Source organism: Vipera berus (genome assembly GCF_964194415.1).
Source record: "Vipera berus genome assembly, chromosome: 5".
NCBI classification, from domain to species: domain Eukaryota; kingdom Metazoa; phylum Chordata; class Lepidosauria; order Squamata; family Viperidae; genus Vipera; species Vipera berus.
This window is the reverse complement of record NC_138207.1, coordinates 70329428-70348519: the sequence shown is the minus strand read 5'-3', so window position 1 is coordinate 70348519 and position 19092 is coordinate 70329428. Positions and strand designations below refer to the sequence as shown.

Here is a 19092-nt window from a genome sequence, read left to right as displayed (position 1 = left end):
TCCTATTTTCTAAGTGAAAATATCAAAAGTCATAAGACGTTTGAAGTGAGATACCAATACCCATAATGAAATTCCCAACCAAATGTCTCAAAGGACACAATAAAATAGTGCAAGTTGTGTGCCCCATAAATGCTTTTAAATCAATACTTGAGAATCAAAATTGAGGACACCTAAGCACTATCTAATTTTAAGAATTCAAGATCCCCTGTGACATTATAATGGTAGCTTATGCAAAAATAACATCAGACTCCATGAGAGAGAGAGAGAGAAAGAGGAAAACCGCCCTCCAAGCTGAATTTAACTAAAGCTAACAGAAACACACAACAGTTTATAATCAAGATGCTACAGATTGCCTAATAGATGAATACAACCATTTATATTGTTGTTTCCTTCCTCTCATATCATATAGCTCAGAGTCACTGTATCAGTGAGATGTGCAGCACAGAAATTAAATATATAAGCAAGTAAGTAAATAAGCAAGTAAATATATGACACAAATTGATTTGGCCTGCTTTAAGTAAAGATGTATCACAATGAAGTGATACGTAGATTATGTTAATAAACAAAATTAACATTCTCTCTTAACTATGATGTGAGAAATAGATTTGGGTTGCTTTCTGTATTAAGAGGAATCTAACTCACATTAGCTGTGGCTCAAATTAAAGTGGATAATGTAACATGAAGCTTTATTAAAGACAGAAAGAGCAAAACAAATCCAATTGGAACAAGAGAACTAAAGTCAGATTTATGTTACCTGGATGAGCATCATGTCTTTTAATAGTCTAATTCACTTTCATATAAGTCACTGTACACTGGTATATGCTGTGGATTTAAGTACTAGTATTATCATAGCATAACCCTGTGATCAGGGTTTATTATCAAGCCATGCACACGATGGAAAAATAGAAAGGAAATCTCCAACACATACATACATGCACCATATAGAGACATATGGGCCTTGCTTTTATTCTTGAGAATGGATGGAAAAGAACTTCCAGCCTTCAGGTTTTGCTGAACTCCAGCTCCTAAGGCATTTTCCCCCACTGGCTCCACAAGTACAAAAATTTGGGAGATTTATTTTCTTCCAAATTTTGGAGAAAATATTATCCATAATATTAAAATCTTCCACAGGATATATGGAAAACTGCTACACACTTCTCCTTTTTGTAGGCCAGGGAGATATCTGCATTATATAACTATCCCTAAACTCCAGAGAGTACTAACCTTAGCATATTTTAATGTCCTCCTTAAGGAAATTCTTAAGAGGGGAAAAAAGTTCCATGTGAGGCAAGACCCTTGAGGAGAAGGTGTAATCCATATCTCAATATACTGCATTTTTATAAGGATGTGAGGTTTACCTCATCACTCTTATTTAACCAAGTACCCAGGCAATTCTAATTTTTCCTATGTGTGGCTGTTAATCAGAACAAGTATAATTCAGTTTTCATAAATGTGGACAAATTTTTGCTATACCATAAAACCATACAGATACTGATTTATTAATGAGGTAGCTAAAAACAATATTGTTTTACTCTTTCATCTGTTGTTAATTTACTGAATTCTAGTCAGTCTAGAGACCATAATAAAATACTGTTACTGTTGCTAATATAAATTTATATATTTGTGTTCATATGCAAATGACAATTTCAGCAAAACTTTCCAATCTTTGCTTAGTGCATATCAATTGTAATTAGCATAACACTGAATAGCATCAGAATAATTATACTGGAGAAAATTGTAGCTTAGTACACATTTTAAATAAGTAGCTTTTGAAGCATATTTTTAGAAAACGAACAGAAAAAGTGACATTTAGATGAAGCAAGTTTGCTTGTAAAATGTAAAAAATGCAAACAGAATAAACAATGCTTCACAGAACACAATGGTAAAACATACTCATTAAGAATTCCAGTGGACATGGAAAGTTAAATAGAAGCGTTGTCTTCCTGGATGAATTCAAAATATCTACAGTGTATGCATCCAGCTTCTAGTATGCACTTTTTCTTTTGCTCTCTTGATGACAATATTCAAAAGTTGACAGAACCAAGGCTGATAGTATTGAAAATGTTAACTAATAAAGCTTCTAACTAGTTTCACCATTTTTAATATACTATGAATAGCTGCTTGTATAAATGTGTTGTATGTCGTATATAAGCTATTGATATTGTTGAAATACAGATGACAAATAACGGAAATACAAATGTACTGGCAGCTGTTGGAGCCTTCCAAATTTTTAAGCAGTAACAGTTTTTTTGGGGGGGCAGCAGCTGCAAGCAAAATTGCTTAAAGATATCTAGTGTCGGCTGCAGTAGAGGTGTTATTAACAATTTCTGCTTTTATTGTTATGTTGTAGTTTTAATTACTTGCTCAGGCAAAAGCATCTGATTTCTAAAGAAAAAAAGAAGGAAACGTTTTGAAATTCAGAGTTCAATAGATGCTATGACATAGTTGGGGTCTAAAAATGTTAAAAGCTTTTCACTAGAAATGTTGTTTTCATGTAATCCCTGTGTGGTCTTTTGATTTTGTAGCTTTAACCCTGTTTGGAGGAGGGTGGTCTACCAGGGAGCTATGATGCATGGATACTTTCTTTCAGAAAGGTTATATGAATAGCTATGTCAACGAAGTTCTAACTAACTAAATTAAAAATTAAGCAACTACTTGGATCAGGCAAGAGTTGTAATGGCAGCTCAATGTGGAAGTTTTGAACTGTTAACAAAACAATGCACGTTGCAATAAAATAGCAAGTACAAAAATAGTAAATGCAATCGATTTTTAAAAGGAATTCCAGGTTTGTTTTTTAAAAAAAGAATAAAGAAATTATAATTTTAGTAGCAAATACCTTCTAGGATCTAGTGATTAGGCAACATAGAGTTAGTTGTAAACAAACATAAGGAAATCGCACACTCACAAAGAAGTGTTGAGAAAGAAAAAGTCCTGTCTCACTACTGATTTCTCTTAGGCAGTGAGTAGACAAACGGGGTGATTCAGCTGAAGTTACATTCTTAATCCCATTTCTTTTTGTTTTACCATTCTCACTTTTACTGGCCCATCATTACCGCATTCTATTTTTTAATATTTTTTTTGATGTACCTGCCTCCAAATGGAACAAATAGCAAATAAGATAGTGAAGAACGCTGAAAATAACATCTCCCAAAACAAGTTAATAGACAATAAAGTAGCAACTGAGATTTACAAAGGATGTAGCAGTCATGATGGAAAGTTTAAAGTGTCAGGAAAATTTAATATCAGGAATTGTTAAGAAAGGCTTTTGGCATGCTGAACATGGCACAGGGTCTAGTTATTTGCCTGACGTCCTGTTTCTGCTGTCCCCACCAACGCATAAGTGTTCTAGGTTTCTTACATTAAGCAATGCCATCTCATGTCACAGCACCTGCCCTATGGAACAGTATTCCTTCTCCAAAGATTTTTGCCTTTTGCCAAGTGCTAAAGATTTGGCTGTTCTCTTGGGTATTTGTGTGGGAAGTAACCCTTCCTGGTTAATTTGGCTGTTGTTTTCTTATTATTTGTAAAATGGAACATTTTTTTCAGACCACTGGCATGTGATATATTGAGTGTTTATGATTGATATTTCTCTTTTATTGTTTTGCTGTTTTATGATCTTAATTTCTTGTTCAATGCCCAGAGGAATTGTGAGATTGGTGGCCATATAAATTGTGAGATTGGTGGCCGTATAAATTGTTTAAACAAATAAACAAAGAAAAAGATAAAACATGGATTTTAAAAATCAAGTGGTTTGTCCTTTCCGCAAAATAATTCTTAACTCATAAACTGCACTAAATATCTTAAAGGAGTCTCTGTAGTATTAAAAGTATAAAATAACAGTAAGGGTAATATTTATCTCTTTCCATAAGCTCACTGGAAGTCTTAACCATTTATTTATATCATTATCCATAGAAAACAATGTGAAGTATCTTAGACTAACTATATTATTTGTGGGATGATTATTTCAAGGTATTTAAAAGAATTCAACCATCTGGTAATACTTAAGTGGTTTCAGGTTTTCATAGTTATATTACAGATAGTCCTCAGTCACTTAATCACTGTTTGAACTTACATCAGTTCAGAAAGGGTGCTTTATTGCCTGTAAATGAATTCTGACCATTGTAAAACATCATGCTCTACCACACCACACCACCCCAACCCGTTATGTGACCACAGTTTGGTCATTCGGCAACTAGTTTGCATTTACAACTGATTACAGCTTCCTATGGCCACATGATTTGCAATGGTTGTGGTTTGCTTAACGGATGCAGTAACTTGCTTTATGATCATCGTAAAAACGGTTGTTAAAATTGAGTCAGTTCACATGGTGACTCACTTAATGGTTGCCCTGACCTATGACCAAAATTCCAGGTCAATTGTAGTCATAAATCGAAGACTGCCTAAATAGCCTATTCAAAATATATGAGATCTATTCCAGTTAATTGAATCACCTGATAATTTGCAATAATAATAGAGTCACCTTTAGGTGAGATGGGCGACAAACGAGTTTAATAATAATAAAAATACATAATAGGAGTTCAACTCTAGCTGCTTTTATGCTCACAACAGTTTTTGTTTGCTTGATAGAACTGATATTTTCAATATTACATTAAATATAAGGAGATAGAAGGCACATTTAAAATTTCATCAAGGCATGTTGACAGATGAGGAAATAATCCCATTTGAGGTACCCCCTGGCCAAGAATTAGAGCTCCCCATTTCAATTCATTAGATTCAATTCAATTCAATTCAATTCAATTAATAAAGAAAAGCTGGAAATCCGTTATTTGGCCAAAATTTGCTCCAAAAATATCCATTTCACTATATCAAAGGCCTTTTCCATATCCAACAAAACTGCCACTGCTGATTCCAGTTTTTTCAAAATATATATTTCAAATATCAATAGGTAAACTAACATAATCTGATGTTTGCCTCCCTTTAATAAACGTAAACTAAATCTGGACAAAAAATTGATGGTAATATTGTCTGTAGTCTAAATGCTAGGATCACTATTAACATTTTGGCATCAATGTTTATAAGGAAATTGAACTATAGCTTCCACATTCAGCAGAATCGTTATTAATTTTCAAGGTCAGAGTTATATAAGCCTCATTAAATAAGGTTAGAAAAGCTTTATTCGAAAAAGCATGATTATAAACCTCCAACAGTATAAGAGCAAAAAAAAAAATCAGCTTTTTTTCTTTTCATAGATACCTATATTATTTCCTGCATGTATTATTTTCTATAGAGCCAAAATACAGGTAGAGTAAAAACATAATTATGCCTGATATTTGGAAGAGCTACATAATTTTAAAGGCGACTAATGCTTTTTGCAATTAACTTTGACTTAGTATTTTAAAGTCAAAGACAAAAATAAAAAGGCTGATTTATTTATAGGGTTATTATCTATTTTTGCCTTGAGCCTCCTTAATAGCAAAAATGACAGTTTTCTTGTTACCATTTCAGGTGAGAGGTCAATAAACTAATATTGCTTTGTTCCCAATATAGTGTTAAGATCACATTAAGTGTTTATTCCATGCTGTACTGATCAGACTTCAACTAGAATACTGTATTCAATATAGGTTCCCACAGTACAAGAATGACATTCAGGAGAGTGCAGAGAATTATGAAGATAATAAGAAGCTCAGAGGCTAAATCTTATGAAGAATATTTAAAGAAACTGGGTATGCTTAGAAAAGAAAACCAAGGGGTGATAACAGTTTTCCAACATGTCACAGGGAAAAAGATTTAGATGACAGTGGAACAATCTATCTTCTGTGGTCATGTGCACTCCATCTCTGGGTTTTAAAAGAATTCTAGACAGCTATTTGTCTAGAATAGTCTATTTACATACTTCCATGGACCTGCCCTAATCATCCAGGGCCTGACTGGGAATAGTGGTCATATACCCGACTTGGTGTTCTTGTCAAAGCAGTGCCTATGTGACCTCAAATTGGTAGACCTGTCTTTGGTATCCATGTCATAGTCAGATCAGAATCTGGTGGCAATGAGTTTCTCAAGAGCCATACCCACCCTAGCAAGGAGGCAGGATCTATTAGGTCTGCCCACCCCTGGAGACTAATAGACATGGATGGGCTTCAGAAGGAACAGGGAGTTATAACTGAAAGGATACAGAAGATACAGAGATCCACCTGAAGGGGCATGCTGAGGAATTTGCTAGAAGACAAAATCATTTGGTTTTGTTTCCAGTTAGATGTTGGTGTGGCTGCTGGTCTGGTGGAGGCACCTGGAGCAGGTTCTTGCCCAGTTATCTGGGAAAGGTTTGACCCTACTGCTCCTAAGGAAGTGGACAGGATCTTAGGGAGAATGAGCACAAGCACCTGTGTTTTAGATCCATGTCCCCTCTTGGCTAGTGAAAGCTTTCCAGGAGGTGACAGGCTGACAGGTGACTCTGGTGGTGATTAATGCTTCCTTACAGGAGGGGGATGTACCTCAGCATTTTAAGAAGGTTGTGATCTGCCCTCTTCTTAAAAAACAATTACTTGATTCCACCATGTTGGATAATTTTCAACCAGTTTCCAATCTTCCCTTTTGGGGGAAGGTGGTCGAGAAGGTGGTGTGTATCAGCTCCAGAGGTTCCTGGATGAAATCTAGACTCTTTCCAGTCAGGGCTCAAGACTCAATATGGGACAAAAACAGCATTGGTCACACTTTTTGATGATCTCTGGCAGGAACAGGATGGGGATAGTGCATCCATCCTTGACCTCTTGGTGGCCTCTGATATCATCGACCATGGTATCCTTCTGGAGTGGCTTTGGGGGTTGAAGAGTGCCCCCCCCCCGCAATGTGTTGTCCTGGTTCACTTCCTTCTACTGTGGCAGTTCTCAGTCAATGTTGATAGAAAGCCCTTGTCCCCTGCTTTGTGGGGTCCCACAGGGCTCAGTACTCTCTCCATTTCTGTTTAATATCTACATGAAGACTGAGTGGTTTTGGGTTTTGGGTTCTTTGGTCTATAGAGTATTGTCATCTTTGGTCTTGGATGGGGTGGCACTGTCCCAGACAGACCCAGTGCATAATCTGGGGGTTCTCCTGAATGAGGAGCAGATGGCAGTTGTGGCCGGGAGAGCCTTTGCAGAACTGTGAGTTGTGTGTCAATTATGCCCTTTCTTGGATCAATCCCTGCTCACAGTCACTCATTCCCCAGTTACCTGTTGTCTTGACTATTGAAATACACTCTACATGGGGCTGCCATTGAAAAGCATCCAGAAGCTCCAGTTGGTGCAAAATGTAGCAGCCCACATGAATTTGTGCAGACCTAGTTGTGCACGTATCACCTCTTCTGCAGGAGCCGCATAGGCTGCCAATTTCCTTCTGGGTGTAATTCAAGGTGCCACTTAGCACCTTTAAAGCTGTACATGGCTTGGGACCAAGGTATCTGAAGGACCGTCTCTTCCCAGTTAAATCCACCCACCAGAGAAAGGAGGCAAAGAATGTTGCAGGTCCCGTCTCCTAAAGAGGTGCATCTGCCAGGACCCAGAATAAGGGCCTTCTCTGCGGTGGTTCCCTCCCTTTAGAATCTCATCCCTGCAGAGATTAGACTGGGCCCCACTTTGACACTCTTTCGCAAGGCCCTGAAGACCTGGAACACAGAGTGGCTTACTTGATTGCTTGTTGTCATTGGAGGGAGTTATGCTTTTTACTCTTTTTATATTAGGTTTTTTTTTGTTTTTTTTGATACCTAGAATCACTGAAAGTCAGTGGGCAGCCATATAAATTTAATAAACAAACACATAAATATTCTTTCCCTAGAAGGTTCCTTCCATGTATGTTTCCATGACCCTCGTTTTGTGTGATTCAATGAATATCTGTACCCAACATATAAAGGGAATTAAGTTTTAATTTAGCAAACATATATTCCAATTTTTCTTTTTTACAATTTTTATTCTTTTAGTCTTTACTTTATTCTTTTCCATGAAACTTGCAATTACAAGCAAAATTCTTTACAATCATGTTTCATTTGTTTTTTAAAAAGTGAATGCTTTTCTTATAATAATTGCTAGTTTTACTGGAACATGATTAGATATTGCAGGAGAACGTACACTGCATTTATCTGTCAAATCAATTAAAGACTGAGTTACTAGAAATTAATCACATTGGAAACAAGAACTGAAAACAAGAAACTTCTTATTTAGTGAATATATGTGAGCCCATCATGAAAAGACACCTCAGATTAATAGGCACAGTAAATATTAAGAATAACTAAGTTAAATAATTGGGTCTCTTGGTGGCATGCAGATGGATTAGTTATTCTTTTTTCTATCACTTCATACACTTGAACAATATAGTGTAAAAAAATTAAGAAACTGCAAAATATTATTTGCTCAAAGCAAAATAGGTATGCTGAAAAAGAGAGGGGAAAACTGTCCGTTATGTTAGTATTATAAACTGATTGGCTAAAATCATGAAAGTATGAACCCTGTACAAGAGAACAACTTAATTCAGTCATTGGAGTAGAACAACAGCAATTATTCATCAAGACCTACAGACCAAAGTCAGAGCACTGTTAGATCACGAGGTGATATTAGCAGCATTTATCAAATCTATCTACAGCAACCACAAGAGAATTCACAGCTGTGGTTGGGAAATTAAGGTTTAAACCTTTCATAATATTCAAGAAATTTCACAAAAAGTATTCATACACAATTAAAATAATGGGACCTGCATAATTCAGAGATATTGGCTGGTACATTTTTGTTTGCAAAGCAACAGGGAAAACAATATCCAGTGACCAGTTTTGCAGTCTTGGTATCAGCTTGATGATGATGATAATACACTGAGTGTACAGTAGAAAAATAACTATGCTTTCTATTATAAGTGATGAACAATAAGGCTTTTCAGATGTTATTTCCATCTCCATGCATGGTAAGACTGATGTATAATGATTAAATGCTCAACTTGGAAAATTCCACACTTACAGAAGGAATAAGGAATATTTTAAAGTTTAAAGTTTGACTGTTTCTTATTCATCTTTTCTAGAGTTTTAATATGCACAATTGGAAAAGATACTACAGCCATATATTTCTCCATCAAGTTCATTTTCCTAACTGGTTGGCATTTCATAGTTTCTGGGTCATTAGGGAGAGTTGCGCAATAAACCTGGAACTTTTTGAATGAATTTATATAAAGAATGAACTTATATTAAGTTACCTCTTTTTTTCTTGGACTGTATTCCTCCATCTACCCACTCTCCATAGGACTTGAATCTAGAATCTTGGTCTTTGACTACTCAAGGTAGTCACTTAATTAAAAAAATCAGTGATTTATTTTACTTTTCTGTTGCCATTATTAAAACTCTGTTGCCCTTACTAATGTTACTGTGTTATAGTAGTTTATGCAATTTAAGACAGGTGTAGAGTGTCTGGTGTCTGTCAGAAGTCTTAAGTCTATAATTCTTACAAGGCCATTGCCATAGTTTGCATTAATTAACACTGAGGTCCAGCAATAGTAGAAAGCATCTAAATTGCTCATACCTAGAATTTCATCAAAACATCTTCCCTGGATTTGCTAAAGAAAAGAAAAAGATAATTTCTGTAAAAGAAATTTTAAAATGTAGTTAAGATATAATACAATTTTCTCATAGAATAATTGTGAGTTCAGGAGACTACTATATTGAACCCTCTCAAGATTTTGTTTCTTGTTTTCCATTCTGCCCCAATCATCCATAATTAGTCAACTATGATGCTAAGCTATAAGTTTTCTTTTAATATTTATCCTAATGTATTACTTGTACATAAATTTAACTATTTTACTTGGATGGAGACTGAATACTTACCTCTGCTTTTCATCTCTGGGATCAGGGTTCAAGTCAAAGCCTGATGAAATGCATTTGATTGTCTTAATCTAGTTCTTAGTGGACAGTATTCCCATTATCTTTAAAAGGGTCAGAGCTAAGGCCATTTGGGTAGAGTGCAGTGCGCTATATCTTATCTATTGATTAATATGTTTTCATTGATGCCAATTCTTTAACCTTCTTATGCATTCATTCACACACCTATCTATCAAAGCTTCAAAAAAATATTTTTGGTTGATTAGAAATCTTCATCTTAACCCTGTATCTCATTTGTTCTCCAGTTTTATTTTGAAGTACAGTGATATTTTAAAAGTTAAAATCTGATTGCTTTTCTTTTCTTTAAAACAAATGCTTTGATTTTTTTTTAAAAAAAATAAGGATTGATATTGATAAATATTAAATTCTTTTAAGATCTGGCATGTCATATGCAAAATACAAATTTTATAAATTAAATCGCTTTGAAATACTTATAGATTCAAAAGCTTGTTCTGAATCTATTTTAGGGAAGATATTTTACCCGCACGTTTTCTCTGCCAAAAAATGGCAACATTATTTTTCTCCTTTAATTGTACCTATTTCAACCCCATTAAAACCATTATCATTAAAATCCTTTTCTATGCTACCTATCCCTCTACTTTCAGCTCAACGTTTCCCACAAAGAATTCTGTGACTTTATAGTAATCCAACCATATGGGTAGCGTGCCCCATTTTTTAAATCTCTCTCATCTACTACTGTGCTTTATTCATTAGATTTTAACAACAAAAATCCAGAAACCACAATGTAGCACAGAAAAGGAATCCAATGAACTGAACAAGAAGACTGAAAGACAAAACAGATGCCTCCAACACAACTTAAATAAAACAGATGATGCCAACAGAATCAATCTCATATGATCAGCAAGCTCACCAAGTTACAGTATCCATATATTGTTCACAATGCATAGAATAAAATACGGAAATTATATATACCAATACAAAAAGATAGTTATATTATTGACATTAAATAGAAATAAGTAGTATTTTAAAAAACAGGGATATAATATATACAAATATATAATATATTCTTCAGGAAGAATTCTATTTCCCAAGCTACTAGAATGATTTATTTCTATCTGTTATTTATATAAATTTAGGTAGGAATCAAATTGGATGCAGAATTTTAAATCCCCTCTTTCCACATACTGTATCATTGTCCCTACATGCTATATGACCTTTCAAAACTGTTTAATGTGAATGAATAAATGAATGAATGAATGGTCTAAAATGTTATCACAACCAGCTTATGCTTGGTTAATAGAACTAATATAGGTCTCAACCATATGCTGATATTTTATCACTAAAAGATTCAACCACAGGCAAATTCTACAGTATGTGTGAAATGGACCTCATACATGAAAAGCATAGAAAATATTCTAACATAAACTCAACCAAAATGCCTCCAATCAATAAAATACTAATTTTGTCCTTTAACAAGTGATAAATAAAAATGGTTTGAATCAGATTGTTGGTTAATCAATGCATGGGATCAAACCAATATGTCTGTGTGATATATTTTGAGGAAGTATAAAACACAGGCCTCTTTCCACTATTGGGGGAAGTAAAATCTGTTTTAATTGACTTTGAAATGTGAAGTGGAAATACACTCTACTTCCTGTTCTCTACTAAATAAAGTTCCCAACTATAAAGTGTTGTGTAGCTTTCAAATCTTTAACTTTGTAACTATGTATAAACTTTTGTATATCAGCAGTATTATTATTAGATTATATTCATCAATTTATTACTAATCTTCATAGTAATCTTCTATTAGTCCCTGAAGTTATACTTTAAATGTCTTAACTATCACTAGCTTGAAAGTCCCTAAATGCATTTACTTAAAATCGGCTTTCATATATGGAGTTAAAACTGAAGCTCTTGCCTTCACAACAAGGAGGCTTTTGAAAAAGATGAAGTGTCATGGGGATTGGAATGACTACCTGGCATACGTATATTATAGTAAGACCAAAATGGAAAAAAGCCCTTAAGAAAATACATCTCTAAAGAAATTGTACAGTATTTTTACTGAATCAATCATTTGCATATTTTAGATTTCTCAATAGCTGGCTTGCAATTTGTGTATCTTTTCTTTTGAATTAAGATATAAAAAAGAAGAGGAGGTAACAATATATTGTCAATGATAAAGGAGCCTGTTGATAATAAATATTTGTCAGATGTTGTCAGATCTGCACCAATTCTGCTGTTGCCAAAGAGACATCACATTGATAAAAAGGGTGGCTCTAAAGAAAATCAATGGATTTTGAGCTAAAGCACTGCTATACACATAAGAAAACATCTCTATCCAACAACCATACTGCTGTGAAAATTCCCAAGCCTTGCATGGTATAGCTAAGGAAAATTTAATCTTCCCAAATACTCATCAGAGCACTCCATCCTGCAGACCTGACAGCCCCACTTATAATTAATTATACAATTTCGATGGGAATATCGACTAAACAAAGCTATAAATCATAGAAAAAGTCAATAGGCATGGACACATTCAATCATGTCCTGACCAATGATTACTACTCTTAAAATACAATAATTATTTTCAGGAGCCAGCTTGAATTAAATTTCTGTCAGCCTGGTACAAGCCTGGTGGGTGATGAAGGATGCGATGGATTTTTTGGGGTTGAATTTGGCCAGGGACATTTATCCTTTCAGATAGGTAGTTTGTTTTTAGTGATCATGGTGCTGAGTGTTTAACTAGACCATGAAGATTAGATTATCTCCAATGGCTCATTATATCGTTTATCTTTTTCTTCCATTCTTGATCTGGAAGATTTCCTGCTTCCTGGTGTGTGAATGAAATGGCTACAGATTTTAAAATATAATGTTCTAAAGTGGCCCATCCATGTAAAAATCTTTGAAGAAATACATGTGAAGAAGCATGCATGGAAAATTAACTTAATGCTTAAAATGCTACTGGCCTGCCAAGAACTGCTACAGGCAAAAATGATAATCTTTAACATTAAAAAAAGAAGAAATTGAAATATTGCACAGCTATAATTCAAACTGTTTTAAAAATAAAATGTATATGCTATATCAAAAAGAAAATGTTGACTTTCATATTTATTTATGGATGTTCATAATTCTAGCGAGTTAGGATATTAGTTCTACATAACGCTCATGAATTCTCCATTTACTTCATGCAGTGGGAATTATCTACATAAGCAATAGGCTAACTCAACTATTTTTATTCTACTTAGGAGGCACTACAAACCCTAGAGGTATGAACTGTTAATTCTAGTAACAGTGAATAAGAAGTATGTTTTTACATATGTCCTCCCCATTAATAGGAATGTCAGTGGATTTCTTATTTCCAAATGTCACCTCCTGACAGGTAGAACTTTGATTAACCCTTTGCTTAACAGCTTTAGCAAAGGACATATTTTTCTTGTGACAATAATGTTCTCTCTTTCTACTGCTTGTGTTATCTGAATGGTTGATCCAGTATGTCAAAAGCATTGGACATCTTTAAAGCCAAACTGCTATAACAGTTTAAAAGAAAAACATGATGTAAGTTGTCATATACTGCTCTGTAATGTTTCCACAGGTCTAAAGAAATTCCAAAATTACTGAATGGTAAGAAGGAAGTTCTTTTGTTAAAATGCAAGTTGAACCTGGGGACCAATTAAGCCCTGCATGTAGCTCCTAAACGTGATCCACAATTTTACACACTAAATGGATAAAATAGTCTCCAGACAATATATCTTTTTCTAACAATCACTGTTAGAAAAAAGAAAGATTTGGTACATCCTTTACTATGACACGTAGTAAAGGATATACAGACTGACTATGGGATGGTTATTATACCCTTTATAAAGACATTAGAGGTGACAAAAAGAACTGTATGCTTCTATAGTAACATGTGACCTTTCACCATAGGTTGATATAAATGTAATATATGGGCAGACTTAGCAATATATTAAATTCTAAGAAACATTCTGTATTTCTGTGCTTCAGACTTCACTCACTTTTCATTAAAGAGCACGATTTTTTTAAGTTGCAGCAGTTTCAAGGAAGAAACTCATTAAAATTAAGATGAGTTTTAAAGCAACTGTTAAATGGTAATCTTTAATAGTTGTAAGTGCTGCTCTAAATATCAATACTATGGAGGTTTGCGGCTTACAGTATGAACTGTTAATGTTTAGCACCTGAGGTTGTGGGAGAGTGAAATAACCTTCACCCTGCAAAATGAATTTGCAAATGTGGAAATCTGTATCAAACCACAACTATTCTCTTCATGTAGTTTTTAAAAATACTTTTTCATAAGGGAATGGATATGATTCTATTTACACTTACTTAATTTAAACATTCTGTTGAATATGTTAAACAGTGACTTTGATTGGTGGAAAATACTGAAGCTAAATTGTTGTTAAAATTATATTCTATCAAAACTTACTAAAGTAATAGTGCAGGCAGGAAACCCTGTACCATTTAAGACAAATGGTTGTCTAATCTCTTCTTAAAAACTTCCAGTGTTGGAGCATTCACAACTTCTGGAGGGAAGTTGTTCCACTGATTGTTCTAACTGGCAGGAAATTTCTTAGTTCTAGGTTCTCTCTTTGATTAGTTTTAATCCATTGCTTCTTGTCCTGCCTTCGCTGCTTTGGAGAATAGCTTGATTCTGTCTTCTTTGTGGCAGACCCTTAGATATTGGAACACTGCTATCATGTCACCCCTCACCCTTCTCTTCATTAAACTAGACATACCCAATTCCAGCAACCGCTCTTTATATGTTTTAGCCTCCAGTCCCCTAATCATCTTTGTTGCTCTTCTTTGCAATTTCTAGAGTCTCAATATATTTTTTACATCATGGTGACCAAAATTAGATGCAGTATTCCACGTGTGGTCTTACCAAGGCATTCTAAAATGGTATTAACACTTCACATGATCTTGATTCTATCCCTCTGTGTTGGCTTGTTTGGCAGCTGCAGCATAGTGCTGGCTCATATTTAAGTGATTGTCCACTAGAACTCCAAGATCTCTCTAGGTTACTACTATTGAGCCTATACTATATCACATATAATTGAAGATTGCAATTAGTTGCGTGTGCACATTCAGCAAGTGTGATGTATTTGTGCTGGCATTTCTATTTTTCAAAACACACGTCCAAACAGTAAAAGTAAAGTCCAAATTAAGAATATTTCATTCTTAAGAATTGTTTAATTTAAAGTGGTTTAGCTGTAATAGATGGTTAGATTCAAAATAACTTTCAAGAGTATGTACAAAAGTTACTATTTTTTTTCTAGCATCAGCTAAATTAGACATATTACATTGAGAAAAATGTTGCTCATTTCTTTCCTTTTACCTTTATTGATTTCATTGCAGAGATGTTAACATAAGAAATAGATTATTTTGTTATCTAATTTTACCTTCCAAAAGACAGAAGCAGATGAAAAATGTGAGGTTCTTTCCTGTTGGCTTTTTTTAATTACCTGTTTTAGATTCTAAAAGTTTAGTTCCTAAAGCAGTAACCCTGTAAATAATTTTAATGTCCTCCTCTAGTGCAGGCTTTTATATGACACAAGAACTTCGACTCCCAGAATTCCTGAGCCAGCATGGCTCAGCTTGGAAACCTCTCCCTTTTCCCTCAGCATGGCTGGCTCAGGATTTCTGGGAGTTGAAGTCCACGAGTCATAAAAAAGGGCCAAGATTGCCTAGCCCTGCAATAGGTTTTCAGACGGAGTTTTTTTTTTGAAAAAAAAAAAAAAAAAAAGGTGCCGGAACGCCGTTCTGAGCGTTCTATGAGAAAAAAAGCCCTGACTATATCTATGCATTTGGTTTTTCTTGCCTAAATGTAGAACCTTACTTTTTTCACCCTTGAATTTCATTTTGTTAGATAGCACCCAATGTTCAAGTCTGTCAAAACCCTTCTGTATCTTAAGCCTACTTCTGGAGTGTTGGCTGTTCCTACCAGCTTGGTGTCATCTGCAAATTTGGAGTTCCCCATCTATCCCTTCGTCCAAATCATTGAAGAAGTTGAAGAGTACTAGGCCTAAAACAGAGCCTTGGGGTACTCCACTGCATACTTCCTTCCATGTAGATGAAATTTCATTGAAGACTACATGTTGAGTGTGGTTGGTCAACCAGTTACAAATCCATCTGGTGGTGATGCTGTCTAACCCACAATACTATATACTAGGGGTGATATTATAGTAATATTTCAATATTTAAGGAGATGCCACAAAGAAGAGGAGGTCAACCTATTCTCCAAAGCACCTGAAGGAAAAACAAGAAGCAATGGATGGAAACTAATCAAGGAGAGAACCAACCTAGAATTAAGGAGAAGCTTCTTGCCAGTTAGAACAATTAATCAGTGGAATGATTTGCCTCCAAAATTTGTGGGTGCTCCAACACTGAGGTTTTTAAGAAGAGATTGGACAACCATTTTTCTGAAATGGTATAAGGCAGTGGCCCCTAACATTTTGGGCACCAGGGACCAGTTCGGTGGAGAGAAATTTTTCCGCAGACCAGAGGGGGTGGAGTTTTGGTTCTTCCTGCATCCCACAGATGGGGCTTCGCTTGTTTGTGCGGCCTGGTTTCTGCCATACTGCGGCCCTGTGCCAGTCCATGGATAGGCATTGGTGTGCCCTGGTATAGGGTTTCCTGCTTCAGGGTGCTGAACTACACTGAATACCTCCAAGTCCTTTCCAGCTCTGTTATTCTGTTCTGTTCTAATACAATTTCAAATTGTATTAGAATGTTAAAAGTTTTGTGAGGCAAAGGATCAAACAGAAAAGAATGTAACTATGAACTATGTATTCATTTTAGCTACAATTTATGGCTTTAAAACAAATAATCAGCATTGTGAGTTCATCTATAAATATACTGGTAACCAGGTAATCATCTCCCTCCAAACAGAGTATTCCTGATTGTGTACTGCTAAAACAGTCAAAGCACTTCCTAAACGTAGCTCTGCAGAAATATAACCAGAGTATTAAGAATAACTTTCACATCAGGTTTCTTAAAAAAAGCCTTGTAGTGGCTGCATCAGTAGAAGATGATAAAAGACTCTCCTAGCAAATGAAAATACAAAAACAATTCTCTGTTTCCATAAACAATACCACATGATGGACTAATATATCCAGTCTCAGTTTGGCTACACAATCTTGTAGAATATACAGTATAGAAAAGGCACGATAAAAAAACAATTTCAGCCTTTTCTGAATGCCCTTCAGAGCCTTGACCCAAGGTCACTGGCCTGGCAGATCAAGTACATTTAAATTTTTTAGAGTATAACGTGGGCACAATTGCAAAATGATGAATGAGTCAAAAAACACCAGTCTATCAGAAATCAAAGCGGAAAGATTGCTTCTTACCACATTCTATAACTCTCCAGAATGCTCTTGACTGTCCTCAGCTTACTAGCTTCAGTTTTACTTTTTTTCTGGGCAAGAGGGCCCATTTTCAGTGGTTGGATGTATCCACTATTTTTTTAAAGAATACTTTGTAACAGAGTGAGCGCCTGTTACTCGTCCCAGCTTCTGCTAACCTAGCAGTTCGAAAGCACATAAAAATGCAAGTACAAAAATAGGGACCACTACGGTGGGAAGGTAACAGCGTTCTGTTCGCCTTTGGCGTCTAGTCATGCCGGCCACATGACCACGGAGACGTCCTCGGACAAGTGCTGGCTCTTCAGCTTTGAAACTGAGATGAGCACCAGTCCCTAGAGTTGGAAACGAATAGCACACATGTGCAGGGGAACCTTTACCTTTACCTTTGGAACCTAAGTGGTAAGTGCAAATTATGCTGGAGTCTGGAATTTTGCTTCCTGCTTACCAGTTTGTAAGCTACTGGTTCATTTTTTTTAATTTAAGAGAACCCAGATTTTTTTTTTCAAAGCCAAGTGAACCAAAGAGCCTAGTGGTTTCAACTGAGATGTTGGAAGAAGTCTGTGGATTCAATTTTAGTAGAAACAAGTCGGGTAATAGCAACAGGGATCCTCCATCAAGGAAGTTCAAGACAGTTCTGACATTAAAACTAAAAATATTTTATTAAGTCTTAGGAAAAAAAAAGAATTCAGCAGCTGTGCCTTTAAACTACTCAAAAGTGACCTGGAAAAAGATCACATTTTAAGGAATATATAGAGTTTTAAAAATAGAAATGTTTCAAGTATGACAAAAGACTTACATATTTTGCATTTTTGCCTGGGCCCAAATTCCTGAATTATCTGTAATTCAGACTATTGCTATTCTACCTATGTATTATACACTTTTGTCACTGAAATCAAGATCTTTAGAACTTAAGACACCTAAAAAGTGAAACTGAGGAAAAAAAATTGTACACAATTATGTAATCCAGCAGTTTAAAAGAGTTTAATTTGCATTTTAACATATTGTGGTTTGCATTTTAATATATTGCAAGGTGCACTGCCTTGATGTCATATTTTGTAAACTACACTAATAAAAGTAGTCCTCATTAAATAAAATATTGTCATGCTAAGAATAAACAGGATATGAACATTTTTCAATTGCATTTCTTGGAGCACCAGGTATCTTAAGAGCAAGGGTTATATTTATAAAATGTAATTTTACAACTGGAAACTCACCGCAGTGCCATTGTTATCTCTAAAAACATCTTGATTAAAATAGTCAAAGAGTTTCTTTTCTAACTGTAGCATAACCTGGAGGAAAAAAAATGAAGCAGAGCTTAAAAAACTAAAACATAACAAACAATCCCCAATGAAATTCTACATAATCATTATAAGTAAACCTTTGCAATTTTATTTTTAAATTTTTATTACTTTCTCCATTTAATTAGATCCTTTTCTGACTTAAAGAAAAAGAATTGTATAGAATCTTAAACAGGCTGCATATATTGCTTTAAAAGATTTGTGGTTATTTTTCACATCCTATTTCCTGTAAATAAGAGAAACATTGATGTTTATAATACCAAGATTACTGTAAGAATTAACTGATTGACTGAATATGTCCCATTAAGTTAGTGTCAACTCTTAGTGACCACAGAGATAGATTTTCTCCATGATGATCTGTTTCTAACTGGTCTTTCAGGTCTTCATCTCCACTGTAACAAAGTCTATCTATCTTGCTGCTTTTCTTCAATTTCCTTCTACATTTCCCAGCTCTTCTGCAGAGAGATAGGTCTTCATCTAATATGCCTGGAGGACTATAATTTGAGTTTGATCATTGTGCTTCAAGTGATAAATCTGGGTTAATTTGTTCAATGATCCATTGGTTGTTTTCTTGGCTGTCCACTGAATTCTCAAGAGTTCTCTCCAGCTA

At 35.0% G+C, this 19092-nt stretch overlaps 1 protein-coding gene across 1 annotated transcript in view; it reads right to left on the bottom strand.

Moving 5' to 3' along the window:
* The window catches only part of INPP5A (inositol polyphosphate-5-phosphatase A), a 322080-nt gene that overhangs the window by 37763 nt on the left and 265225 nt on the right, over positions 1 to 19092 (bottom strand). Inside the window, exon 11 of the mRNA XM_081329302.1 lies at positions 18399 to 18473. Within this exon, the coding sequence (XP_081185428.1) occupies positions 18399 to 18473 (75 nt within the window). The remainder of the gene's footprint in view (positions 1 to 18398; positions 18474 to 19092) is intronic.